This window comes from Mastigoproctus giganteus, chromosome 10, assembly GCF_048544385.1.
Source record: "Mastigoproctus giganteus isolate SK-2022 chromosome 10, ASM4854438v1, whole genome shotgun sequence".
Lineage (NCBI taxonomy): Eukaryota > Metazoa > Arthropoda > Arachnida > Uropygi > Thelyphonidae > Mastigoproctus > Mastigoproctus giganteus.
Genome location: NC_143584.1, coordinates 60,632,283 through 60,646,568, shown reverse-complemented (window position 1 = coordinate 60,646,568; position 14,286 = coordinate 60,632,283). Strand labels below are relative to the sequence as shown.

The following is a 14,286-nucleotide window of genomic DNA, read 5'->3' as shown; positions in this document are numbered from 1 at the left end:
CCTTTGCCCCTGATGATAGTGACCTCTCTGAGTAAATCCTACTTCAGCACCACTGTGATCGCTGCCACCTAGTGGTACCTTTATCTGCAGATTCTTAATGCATGAGGAATCACTACTGATAATCAGATCAAGAGTATTACTACCTCTAGTTGCCTCCTGAACATGCTGGTATAGAAAATAATCATCCAATAAATCCACAAAAGCCTTGTGTGTGTGTGTGTGTGTGTGTGTGTGTGTGTGTGTGTGTGTGTGTGTGTGTGTGTGTGTGTGTGTGTGTGTGTGTGTGTGTGTGTGTGTGACCAACCCACAAATTCCAGTCAATATCTGGGAAATTAAAATACCCTATTATAAGACTCTCTAATTTACTGGCCTAGTCTATTTCCCTGTACAGTTGTTTATTATACTCATCAGAATTATTAGGCCTATGCACGCTCAATTTTTATTTCCCAGTGCTCATGTCACACCAAACTGACTCAAACTGCACTGTCCAGCCATGTCGACTGGCTGTACTTCGATTTTATGTTTTTCTTAACTAATGGCATAACCCCTCCTCCCTTCCTATCCTGTCTATCCTCCCTGTACACACTGTATTCCCCAAATTCCCTTTCTGCATTTTTTTATCTGTGTGATACCACGTCTGTGATATCCCAACAATATCTGCCTTTGATGTTTTGATCAACACCTCAAATTCATCAAATTTATTTACCAAACTCTAAGCAGTGTTTTGCAGGTATATAGACACCTGTTCCTATTCTTAGCTACCCTAACACATGTGTTTACTTGTACTGCAATCCCAGCAGTCTCTGAAATCCCCTGCATCTTGTTTTCCATGCTGCTGCTCATTCCAGTTGTTCATGGTGTGAGAAATATTAGATTTACCAAGTGTAAAAAGAGGTACATGTGTAATTGCATGTACCCTTAATGCTACAAATATAGTAAACAAATTTGATGAATTTAAAGTACTGGTTAAGTTATCAAATGCAGCCATTGCAGGGATATTGGACCCATGTTAACATTCAAAAATAATTTTTTTTGGGAACGAGAGTAGCCTTGTTTAGGCGACATTTTTACGGTTCCAGATAATAGAGAAGTTTTTTAAAATTTTTTCTGTTTTATTAACTTAAATTGGCATATTAATTTATTTTCTAGAGTAGCTTTATATTTCTAGTTATGATATTTAGTTTAATTTTTAACTTCGATGGAGATTTTGTAGGTTATTACTTACTGTTGGTAAGCGTATCCAATCCAATCCACGTGTTTTACAAGTTTTGCAGCTCCAGCGAAGGGAAGTTTTAGCTATATTTTGCTTTATTGACTTAATATATGAAATTATTTTCTATAAGTAGCTTGTAGACCTAGTCAAGATCCTTGGTTTATTCTGAATCTAGATAGCAAGATATGGGAGTTAATTAATACTTAGTGACCGTAGATTTACCGTTTGTAACTTGCCGCCATTGTTATACGATACAATGTTATATCCCATAATAGATAGCATTAGCTTAATATAGTATAGTGTTATCAATTAATCAGTAAAATTTATTAACCTTGTTAAACTTCATTGTCAATTGAATTGTAATTTTTTAACTAAATACATATAACGACTTAGATTTTACAAACATAACATTATTAATTAATACATAACTTGATACGGAAGTTATATAACGAAACTCGAAAATAATACTCGATACTGGAAAAAAAAAAATATATATATATATATATAGTGTTATAACTGTTATATATGCATTATGTACTGAAATTTAAATTTTATTGAAATTGAATCGAAATCATGACTCAGACCAGAGCAGCAAAGCAAAAGGCTTAAGCTAATGGGAGTGCTGTGGCTCAAGGGAGAACTGAGGGGAAGCAGTTGCCCTCTGAATCACAGCCTTTTAAAATGCACTGCTTGTTTGATGTTTGTGGAGGTACAGGACATGATATTGCCAAGGGGCAATATCAATGTCTTTGTGTCTTTGTGTGTGCACGATGTAAGGAGTGTGAGGAAATCAGGTGACAACTCAGCGTTGTTATGGGCCTATATGAGAGCTTGAAGCACAGGGTGGATACCCTCGAAGGATCTAAATTGAGGGGCCCATCAAGCTCTCAGCTGCCCACATCAATGCAAGAGCTTGCACCTGATCATTACGCAACACAGCGGCAACCCTCCAAGGCAGAATGGGCTGGTCCCACAGGAACTAGTAGTTGTCTGTGACTCTATTATCAGGGAAACAGGGAGCATATTGTGTAAAAAGGATTGGTGGAACAGGACCACGGTATGGCTGCCAGAGGCAAATGTTGATGACGTTGTAGAGCAGATATCATCTTTTAAGGGCACAAAAGATGATTTTGTTGTACCTGTAACAGGATTTAGAAAAGTTGAGCAGATGGGCTGAGAGGTGGCAAATGAAGTTTGACAAATGAAAAGTACTACATATGGGAAGCAGTAACCCCCAGAGTAACGTATCAACTCTGTGGTACTACACTGATAGTAGTAGAGAATGAAAAGGACCTGAGGGTAAGTGTGCAGGCATATATGAAGTTTTCTGAGCAGTGCAGATGGTCTGCAACAATAGCTCATGGTATCTTGTCAATGATATACAGGAATTTTTCTAGCAGGATAAGGAGTTGATTATCCCTTTGTATGCGGCAATGGTCAGACCACACACCTTGAGTACTCTATACAGGTCTGGAGGCCTCATTTTAAGAAGGATGTAGAGGCGCTGTAACGAGTACAGAGAAGGGTAACAAGATTAATAAATGGAATATAGGGTTGCTCTTATAAAGAAAGACTTTAAGTTTTACAGATTACAGTGTCTGGAGACTAGGCTACTGTGAGGTGATCTGATTGAGGTGCATAAAGCCTTGAATGGTTTGAGCATTCTCAATGCAGATGGAATTTTTCCTCTTGCTCAGAATAATCACTTGAGAGGGCATAAATCCAAATTGAGGAAAGACAGTTGTAGGATATATGTGTGGAAGTTTGCCTTTAGCCAGTGGGTAGTTGATTGTTGGAACAGACTTCCAACATTTGTTTTCAAGTTGATAGCCTAAATATATTTAAGGCTGAGCTGGACAGGTATTTGGAATGAACGGAGGGTTGAAATGGGAGCGGGGTTTTTTTTGGCTGATGCTGCATAAGCTTGCTTTCTTGCATCGTATGCCTCTACTAATGCTAATGCTAATATGAGATTCAGAATTTGAATATGGGTAGTACAGTGGGTACAGAAAGGACATAGTGTATAGTGTAATTGGACTAGCAGCACTTGGAGTTAACCCCAACTCTGCAGTTGGTACTCTGTGATCTGTACAGAACTCTGTACACATCACAGAAGTGTTAGTGTAGTGTTGTGTTGTTCTTCCAGCCACTTAGCCTAGGGATCTGTGGAGGTCACAAACTGTTTTTCGCTATGGGGAGGTGGGCCAGGTCAGTAGGAAGAAATACTCTAGCAGGTCGAACCCTGGGGTTGCCTTAGCTTCACATCGAGGGCCCAAGAAAAAAAAGAGGGGGGTAAAAATGGAAGTGGAAAAGGGGTGACAGTTGGGGACTCACTGAAACTGGATGTCCATCCTATTCAAGGGAGGGTGGATTTGTCCAGCAGATGGGAAGGGGAGGGCTTCCACCTAGAGAGAGAGAGAGGAGGGGTGGAAAAGTTATAGGTAAAAGGATCCCTAGAGTAGAGCAGAAGAAGGAGGGCAGAAGAAGGGAATAATAGATGGATGCAGGTGGAAACATTCATCTAGAGAGAAATGGGGGTAGAGTGAGGAAGGCCATCTCCCCTGGGGGAAGGGGAGTAAAGGTCAGGGGTAAAACCCATGAGGTAGCCACATGGACACCAAGATCCCACGTCAAGATGGAAGACATCTGCAGCATTCCAGACACAAGTAAAACTAATATCCTGGTCATGGAGATGCATGACCAACAGGGGAGTGAAACTGCTGGCCATGAGTTGCAGAATATACTGCTAGACCCCTGTAATCATAGATGGTCATTATTCACATGCTGTCGGCATTCCTGCAAGTGTTATTAGAACTAATACTGACTCCAAGTGAAAGTATTCTAGTCTGTCTCAATCGGTTCTATCAGTTTATACCTAGATTGTACTCTATGGTATGGCCATATATCATCAGTATCCCAGAAGAATCAGTTCAAATGTGATTATTTTTAACTGAGATCTGTTTAGGTTAATTTTATTGGAGAAGCAATGTATTTGGGATCATTCCACGTTGTAGCAGTGTCCGCATCCTACACCATTAGGTGTTTGCAGTCAAATCAGGTAGTTTCAGATCCGGTGGTCAAATATGTATGTTTAGACAGGAGCACTTAGAGAAGAGCATTGGGGCCCCCAGCTGAGTCTTGGACTCTTTGGATACAGAAAAACGACAGAAAAGACAGGAGGTGGGGAGCAGTTATTCTCTTAGTTAAGGAGCACTTAAAATCTAAGGCTGTGCATCCAGTTGACACAGATGGCCAATGCAGAGTTTAGTGTGACATAAACATTTGGTAAACAAAAATGAGAGTAGTTGTGTGTTATGGGCCAAATGACTGATGAGTACAATGAACAACTGTACAGCAAACTAGAGTGGGGCAGTAAATCAGCATGTCTTCTAATGGACAATTTTAACTTTCCACATATTGACTAGAACTTGTAGGTTGGTCACGCACACATTAGCAAAACTTTTGTGGATATATTGGATGACTGTTTTTTGCAACATCATGTTAGACAGATAAAGTGTGTAAGTTGTCTGATGGCACTAGGGGTTCCCAAATCTCCGTATTGTGTACTCTGTGTGACACAGAACTCTGTGGAAGCCAGAGATTAAAAAAAAAGTGGGTGGGAGTGGTTTGTTGTGTAGTGTTGTGTTATGTTCTGTTGTTTCTCTGACCATTTAGTCATTGGGCCCCTATTGGGATCCATCATTGCCCACACTTTGCCACGAGGAGGCAGGTCAGGCACCCAGTAGATTATTTAAGTATTCTGGCATGCCCTGCTACCTAATTTCTGAGGATTTTGGTGGCAAAGCATATATATATATATATATATATATATATAAAAAGACAGATAGTGAAAGAAAGGAATAATCTTGATCTTACTTTCAGCAGTGACTTGCCATTAAGAATCTATAGATAAAAGAACTACTGGGTGGCAGTGATCACAGTGTATTGATGTAGACTTTACTTAAAGATGTGACTACTGTCAAGAGTTCATAAAGAAGTCTACAGTAGATGGTTTTTCACTTCTATTCAGTGAGACCATCTAATGATATTACTAACAGCCAATTCTAAAATTTAGGCATTTAGAGAAGAAATCATATAATTACTAAGCTTTTTATACTGGCTAGGATATACTATTTAAGAATTAGACCTAAATGGATGCTAGTTGAGCTGATGAGACTAGTGGTTGGGTAGAAAATATGTGGGATGCAAATGAATTATAAAGTGATACTAGTCAATAATCAAAGGGGATTCCCTTTGATTATTGATTAGTTAGGCAAACTAAGACAGAAGATCATGAGAAATCTTTTGTAATGAATGCAAAGAAAAGTAGCAGAGACTTCATTACTTATGTAACCATTGATAGGAAAGGGATGAATCACTTTGGTCCACTAAATATGAATGGTATAACTCTCAGTTATCCCGCTCAAGTTGCTAATAGACTTAATACATGTTTTAAAATCATATAAGTTACTAAGCTTTTTATACTGGCTAGGATATACTATTTAAGAATTAGACCTAAATGGATGCTAGTTGAGCTGATGAGACTAGTGGTTGGGTAGAAAATATGTGGGATGCAAATGAATTATAAAGTGATACTAGTCAATAATCAAAGGGGATTCCCTTTGATTATTGATTAGTTAGGCAAACTAAGACAGAAGATCATGAGAAATCTTTTGTAATGAATGCAAAGAAAAGTAGCAGAGACTTCATTACTTATGTAACCATTGATAGGAAAGGGATGAATCACTTTGGTCCACTAAATATGAATGGTATAACTCTCAGTTATCCCGCTCAAGTTGCTAATAGACTTAATACATGTTTTGCATCTAAATGAGGAATTTTTTTGTGATCAGTATGCAGAAGTATATCAAATTCTGCACTTACCAGGGAGATAAATGATTTTATGATAACTGAGGGGAAAATGGCACAGAAACTTTTGAATGTAAATGTAAATTCTCGTCATTGATACACAGAAACTTTGCTAGCAGGGATAAGGAGGTGATTATCCTTTTGTATAAAGCCATGGTTAGGCTGCATCTTGAGTACTATATACAGGTCTGGCGGTCTCACTTTAGGAATGATGCATATCTGCTATAATGGGTGCAGAGAAGGGCAACCAGATTAGTGAATGGAAAAGGGGTGCTCTTACCAAGACAGGATTCAGTTCTGTAGATTGCAGCGACTGGAAAATAGACACCTGTGAGGTGATCTGATTGAGGTGTTTCAAGCTTTGAATGATTTGAGCAAGCTCAGTGCTGATGGAATTCTTCCTCTTGCTCAGATTATGTGCACTTCAGGGGGCATAAATTCAAATTGAGGAAAGATGGTTGCAGATATTCTGCAACCATCTTTCCAGTTGTGCAGAAATTTGCCTTTAGCTAGTGAGTGGTTGATTGCTGGAACAAATTTCCATATGTTGTTATGGAAGTTAATAACTTAAATAATTTCAGGGAAGAACTAGACAAACTTTTGGAGGTAATGGAAAGGGAAGTGTGTTCCCCCACCCTTTTTTTGACTGGTGCTGTTTAAGCTTGCTTTCTTGCATCATATGCTGCTACTAATGTTAATGCATTAGGGTTAATCATATGCTGCTACTAATGTTAATGCATTAGGGTTAATCATATGCTGCTACTAATGTTAATGCAGTCTGGGTTTATGCGGCCCACTAATTCCACTAGAATTGAGGTCATGGCTTTCTTTAGTTGCAACCTTGCAACGTGTTAATGTAGAAATCAGTTATCAGAAAATTGTAGCAAATGTTTTGCTATTGAGTGAACCATCAACCCATTTATAGCTACCTATTTGTTTCTGCATCGCATGATAATTTATATGCATCTCATGCATTTTTTATTTTGCCATGAGACACATCAGTTCACCCGAATTCCATTTAGATCTAAGCCTGGAACAAACGGTATTTTTTAGTTGGTTCTACAAAAACCCTAGTAGCTTGTACCTAGGCTTTTTGTATATATATATGTATAAACATATAGGTTAGTGCAAAAGCATCATTTTAATGTAGTCATCTACCAAAGTAGTTAAATTAATTAATTAAATTGGCATCGTTTTGGTTATATCTCATATTGTGAATGCCTTCACAACGAGTTACCATGGTATTGTACTACTTTGAATAAGTAACACTTCACCAGTGGAGAAGACTACTGTTGCTTATTCTCAGTGGATACCACCACCCAGATGGCACCATTTCAAAGCTTCTTAGCATCTTCTCGGTGGGTGGGCAGGTACCCTGGTGTTGCAATAGTGACAACCCAGTTATGAAGTATAACTTCACAATATGAGAGATGCCTGATGGTATGTAGTGATATAGAGTATAAAATATTTAAGGGCAAAGGCCTCATGCTACGAGGTAGAATGACTAACATATAGGTTAGTTCAAAAGCATCATTTTAACGTAGCCATCTACCAAAGTAGTTAAATTAATTAATTAAATTGGCATCGGCATGGCAACTCATTATGAAGGCATTCACAATTTAAGATATAACCAGAACGATGCCAATTTAATTAATGTTAGTCATTCTACCTCGTAGCACGAGGCCTTTGCTCTTAAATATTTTATAGTCTATATGTATAAACTTAAATAAAAAGTAAATAAAATTAGATGTATGCCAATAGTGTGGCAAATCAATAAAGTGAAAATGAGAAAGAGTTTGGAGGGGGGGGGGGGATAAAGAAGTGAGTACTGTTGGAGAAATGCTTCTAAATAATTTAGAAAATGAAGGACAAACACAAAGAAATTTAATGGTGCCTCTTGATGGCACTGGTTTACGAATTTGTGAAATATCAGTAATATGGACATGTATATACCAACAAGACCAATAAATTAAAAATTACAAAAATAAAACAAGATGGACTGACCATTATGCCCCATCTTGTCAGAGGACTGCAAGGCCATAATGGTCAGGGAATCACTGCATTTCGAACACTAAACAAATCCATGTCACGACTGATCAACACATTAATTGAGCAGTCGATGTAGTAGAATTGCATAATGGTAGTGGGGTTACATATTACACACACACACACACACACACACACACACACACACACACACACACACACACACACACACACACACACACACACACACACACGTATAGTGGTCATATGGAATAGAACCACGATTTACTCAGATGCATACTGTTTTATTGAACTTTTGCATTGACCATAGTGTTTGCTAAATACTTTTATTGCAAAAATTCTGAATACAAGCATTTTATTTATAAAATTGTGATAAAATATAAGTTTTGATAAATTGTGTAAATTTATGTTTAAAATTTAAAAATTAAGTCTAGTTTTCTTTGTGAGATATCTTTATGATTTAAAATTAGCATAAAATTGTCAAATTTCTAACATGCAGTTTTCTCCTCTTTAGATGTGTTCACTGCCCTGTGGACTTTTTACACACTCTTAATGATAGTTGTTCTTGCCCTTCACAGGTAATTTAATAAATTTTTACAAGCTTACAATAATTATACATTACACTTGGACAAGGATTGTGAATAAATATTTTATCACCTATTTTAGCAATAAAAAAAATTAAAGATCTTTATTGTACAGTTCACCGGTACTCGCAGGTACCACGACCATACAATACCCTTCACGGCACCATGCCAGGGGTTGGGATTTTACCAAAATCAGAATATGAGGCTACCATTTAACAATTTGTGAGATTTATTATTCGACAATTTATTGACCACTTATTCACAAAATGGAGTTGCTCTCATTCTGCAACATTAATACACAAAATATGAGAGAGAGAGAGAGAGAGAGAGAGAGAGAGAGAGAGAGAGAGAGAGAGAGAGAGAGAGAGAGAGAGAGAGAGAGATCTTTCTGTTCTTGAGACCCTGCTATATGTTGCTAGTATTTTGCTTAATTTCTGCAAAAGTTGCTGTTAGAGTCAGTTTATGAATTTCTTAATTATATAAAAAGTAGAAGTATTAAAATTTGTTTTTTGGAATTTTGGTGCTACTAGTAAAGGTGAAAAAGATGCAGAGGAAGAGCTACATCTTGAGTAATACAGGATACCAGGATAGTTATGTGATTTTGTCAATGATATACTGGAATTTTGCTAGCAGCGATAAGGAGGTGACTATCTTATTGTAGAAAATAATGGTCAGGCCACATCTTGATCACTTCATGTTTTACAGAATTTTGCTGCATCCCCTAAAAGTAAATAAATAAATCAGTAACATATCTATGCAATCTGGGATGGATGGGATCTATCCATTTATATTAAGGGAGGCAGCGAAGGAGGTAAGTAATTATGAGATAACCATTAGCCATAATTATGAGAGCATCTTTGAATTCAGGAGAAGTCTCCACAGATTGGAGATGTACAAATCTATCCCCAATTCACAAAGGGGATCAAAGGGTGACATGAGTAATTACAGACCTGTTAGCTTGACTACAGGCTGCCAGAACAGCTCATGGGGTAATCATCTCCTTATAAGGAGGTGATTACCCCATGAGTCCCCATTCCTGTATTTTGTTAGCAAAGACAAGGAGGTGATTATCCCATTGTGTAAAGAAATGGTCAGGCTACATCTTGAGTAATACAGGATACCAGGATAGTTATGGGATTTTGTCAATGATATACTGGAATTTTGCTAGCAGCGATAAGGAGGTGGCTATCTTATTGTAGAAAATAATGGTCAGGCCACATTTTGATTTTACAGAAAGTACTGTATATCAAAGTAATTTACAGTATGTCATGATTATATGAGTATAATAATGAATAGATATAAAAACGCTGACCCCATATATAATGGAAATTTTGCTAGCAGCGATAAGGAGGTGACAATCTTATTGTAGAAGATAATGGTCAGGCCACATCTTGACCACTTCATGTTTTACAGAAGGTACTGTATATCAAAGTAATGTACAGTATTCATGAATATATGAGTATTGTAATGAACAGATATAAAAACGCTGACCCCATATATAGTGTATAGTGTGTTTAGGGTCTAACGGCACCAGGGGTTTCCCCCATCTCCGCGTAATATGCATTGTGGTGTTATACAGAACACTGTAGAGGCCAGAGGTTTAAAAGTGTGTGGATATTGTGGCGTGTAATATTTTTTACCGTTGTTCATCTGGTCTTTTAGCCGTTGGGTCTCAAATGAGGCCCACCGTTGCCCACACTATACCTCGTGGAGGCAGACCAGGTACACCAGTATTTTAGAAATTTACTATTTACTCTGGCAGGTCCTGCCACCTAATTTCCTGAGATTTCAGTGGCTAGGACCTAAAAAAAAAAAAAAAAAAAAAAAAAAAAATGGAGGGGGGGGGGGAAGAAACGCTAGAAATTGGGTCAGGCCGAGATATAAGTTATACGGGTTAGAGTTCTTTTTTTTTATTTTTTTTATTTTAGTGTGGGGCTTGTGTAGTTTTGGCAAGGGTCAAATGCTAGTCGCAAGATAGCTAGAGAGGGAAGGGAGACTGAAGACTGGGGGGGTGAAAGACAGAAATATGGGGTCAATAGTGAAGATAACCCCAAAAGTCGGCGGGGCAGGCCCATGCCTCACCAGGTGAAGATAGGGGATGGCAGGGGGGGCTACAGAGTAACCATTCCCTGCCAAGGGAAGGGAAAGAAAGTGAACCAAGTGAGGGTACCCGGTTCAGATCGCCTAATGATGTTTCGGCAGCAAACTGCACAATGTCTTTGTCAGGTCTTCGTATGCCATTCCTGGGACATGTTGTCCCGTCCATGTGAGTGGTCAAGTCCAGATAATGACTCCAGTTTAAGCCAGTGGTCAGATCCAAGTTAAGTTAATGATTAGTTTTTCAGATTGTAAATTGTGTAAATTGTTAGGTTTTTGTTTGGTTGACACATCTAAGGATCTTTATTGTGGATGACGAGTGGTTAATTTGTGGGAAAATTCCAGCTAAGGTTGTGGGTATGTTCTTCTTCTAGTAAAAAGATCCTGCGCAAACTGCGTTAAGGCTTCATAGTTGTCCTCGCTCTCCAGGAGATATTGTTCTTGGTTTATTGGCGAGAAACGTATTCTAGTTATTAAGAGGCAGCGGAGGTCTTCGTATAGTTGGCAGTGGTGCATGAGGTGCTCCCACGTCTCTGGCTGTCCACAGTGGCAGAGAGGGGTGTTACTCAATCCGAAACTGGAGAGTTTTGCTCTTATTGCGCCGTGTCCCGTGAGCAGGTAAGATGTCAGCAGTCCCGGTGAAAACCAGTTTGGGCTTTTGGGAAACACTAGTTGATTATCTGGTATGAATCTTCGGGTGACTTCCCCTTTTGTCGAAGTCGTCCAGCGGGTTTGCCAGGCCTGCTGTAGGTGGGTGAGAAGGCGTTTTTTCTCAAGTTTAAGATCGTTTGCCGGATCAGTTGTGTAGTCTAGGCAGGTGATTGATTTTCCTTTGGATAGTTGATAAAGCAACCCACAGCGGACGATCTCCAGGTCCAGGGGGAGAGCGCCCAAGAGGACCTGGAGGGCGTGGGTGCTTACAGTACAGCAGGCTCTCGAGATTGTCAGTAGGACTGAACGTTGAATTGTCTCTAGCTTCCTTTTATTTACTGCTGTTACCGCCTTGTGGAACCAGATTCCTGATGCGTATGTTATTGCTGGTAAGAAGACTGCCTTATAGAAGAGGGCTAGGGTCCTCTTCTTAAGCCCCCAGTCGGCGACGAGTGACTCTAGCTATTAGTGCGGAGTATTTTTTGATTTTGCTTCGGAGGTAAGTAAGATGGGGTGTGAATGACAGATTTTTATCCAGCAGAATACCAAGATATTTAAGTTCGGTGGAAAGCTTAATTGTTGTTTCCTGAATCTTTATCTGGGGAGGCCTTCTGATATTGAGAGAACCTTTAAGTAGGATGGAGCAGATTTTTGTTGGGAATATCTTTAAGTGATTTTGGGTGGCCCAGTCTTGTAGGATATTTATAGCATGGTTTGCAGAGATCTCTAGCTGAGTTCTTGAGTCTGCCGCCAGCATCAGGATCAGGTCATCCGCATAGGCCTGTGATCTCACATTACCAAGGTCGAGGTTTAGAAAGCTGTCGAGCACCACGTTCCAGAGAAGTGGACCAAGTACTGAGCCTTGTGGGCATCCTCTATAGATTGGTCGTGTGACTGAACAGTACGGAGCACTGACGGTTACTGTCTGTTTGCAAGATAGGTTTTTATACAATTGTACAAATTAGCTGGTAGTTTTGCTTTCCGGAGTCTGCCGAGGACGCTTGGCCACCAGAGGGAGTCAAACGCCCCGGCAAAATCCACTGAAATGACAAGGAAGTATTTATGGCTGGTAGTGGTAGCTGCTTTGACGGAACATGCTTTGTAAAAAGGATAGGTGGAATAGGACCAGGGTATGTCTGCCAGGGGCAAAGGTTGATGACGTTGTAGAGCAGATATCATCTTTTAAGGGCACAAAAGGTGATATAGTTGTACACGTTGGCACTAATGATATTAAGAGTAGGAGACCGGCGGAATTACTTAGCAAGTACAGGTCACTGTTGAAAAAAAGCCGTGAATTAGGGTTGAACTTGAAAGTGTCTGCAATTCTGCCCAGACACGATAGGAGGGAGTATATGATGAGAGCCTTGTCGATCAATTCGGCCCTGGAGGGATTGTGCAAGGCTCAAGGGGTAGAATATTTTTCAGCCTGGACTGTACTTGTTAACAGGAGAGATTGCTTCTACAGGGATGGGATACACTTAAATAGAAAGGGTGCAAGAATTTTTGCTGATGCTGTCGAGGCAGTGTTAGGTGGGTCGGAAAACTGCTAGTTGGGGGGGATACAAGGACTAATAGATTAACAGTAGCCACTGGCAGAGGTGGAAGTGATTCTTGCACTGCTTCTATTCAAATGAGCAGAAGTCCGAAAAACAAGATGCAGGATATTTCAGAGACTGCTGGTAGTCATTGCGTTACAAGTAAACACATGGGTTGTGTTAGGGTAGCTAAGAATAGAAACAGGTGCATGTATACCTGCGTGTACACCAATGCTAGGAGTTTGGTAAATAAATTTAATGAATTTGAGGTATTGCTCAAAACATCAAAGGCAGATATTGTTGGGATATCAGAGACGTGGTGTCACACAGATATAAGTAATGCGGAACTGGAATTTGGGGAATACAATGTATATAGAAAGGATAGACAGGACAGGAGGGGAGGAGGGGTTATGCTATTAATTAAGAAACACATAAAGTCAAAGGAAGTGAAGCCAGTTGACATCGATGGACAGGGCAGTGTCGAGTCAGTTTGGTGTGACATAAGCATAGGGAAATCAAAATTGAGAGTAGGAGTGTGCTATAGGCCTAACGACTCTGATGAGTATAATAATATATTGTACAGGGAAATAGAGTGGGCCAGTAAATCAGAGAGTCTTATAATGGGGGATTTTAATTTCCCAGATATTGACTGGAATTTGTGGGTTGGTCACTCGCACACTAGCAAGGCTTTTGTGGATTTATTGGATGATTGTTTTCTACATCAGCATGTTCGTGAGGCAACAAGAGGGAGCAATACTCTTGATCTGATTATCAGTAGTGATTCTTCATGCATTAAGAACCTGCAGATAAATGAACCACTAGGTGGCAGTGATCACAGTGTGTTGAAGTGGGATTTACTCAAGGAGGTAACTACCATCAGAGGTAAAGGGAAGGGTTTTTGTTTTCGTAAAGGCGACTATGATGGTCTGAGACAGTATTTAAATTCTATACAGTGGGACCAACTGATGATGTTACCAACAGCAAACTCAAAATGGGAAGCATTCAAGGAACTAATCTTGGTGGCTACCAGGCTTTACATACCAACTAAGAAATATTGTTCAAGGTTTAGGCCTAAATGGTTGTCAGATGGACTAATGAGACATGTGGCAGAGAAGAAAAATGCATGGGATACATACAAATTAATGGGTGACATGGAAGCCTATGATAGATATAAGTTGGTCTGTAACCAAGTCACAAAGGAGATTAGGCAGGCAAAGGCAGACTACGAAAAATCCTTGGCAAAGGATGCAAAGAAAAACAGAAAGGAGTTCTTTACATACTTGAACTCGAGAAGGAAAGGGATGAATCAGATTGGTCCACTGGATATTGA

The 14,286-nt window shown here is 39.5% G+C and overlaps 1 protein-coding gene across 1 annotated transcript in view; it reads left to right on the top strand.

Annotated features, from left to right (window-relative positions):
• Window positions 1–14,286, top strand: part of LOC150079049 (meckelin) — an 860,544-nt gene that overhangs the window by 139,314 nt on the left and 706,944 nt on the right. The window contains exon 5 of the mRNA XM_090382499.1: window positions 8,604–8,667. Within this exon, the coding sequence (XP_090238625.1) occupies window positions 8,604–8,667 (64 nt within the window). The remainder of the gene's footprint in view (window positions 1–8,603; window positions 8,668–14,286) is intronic.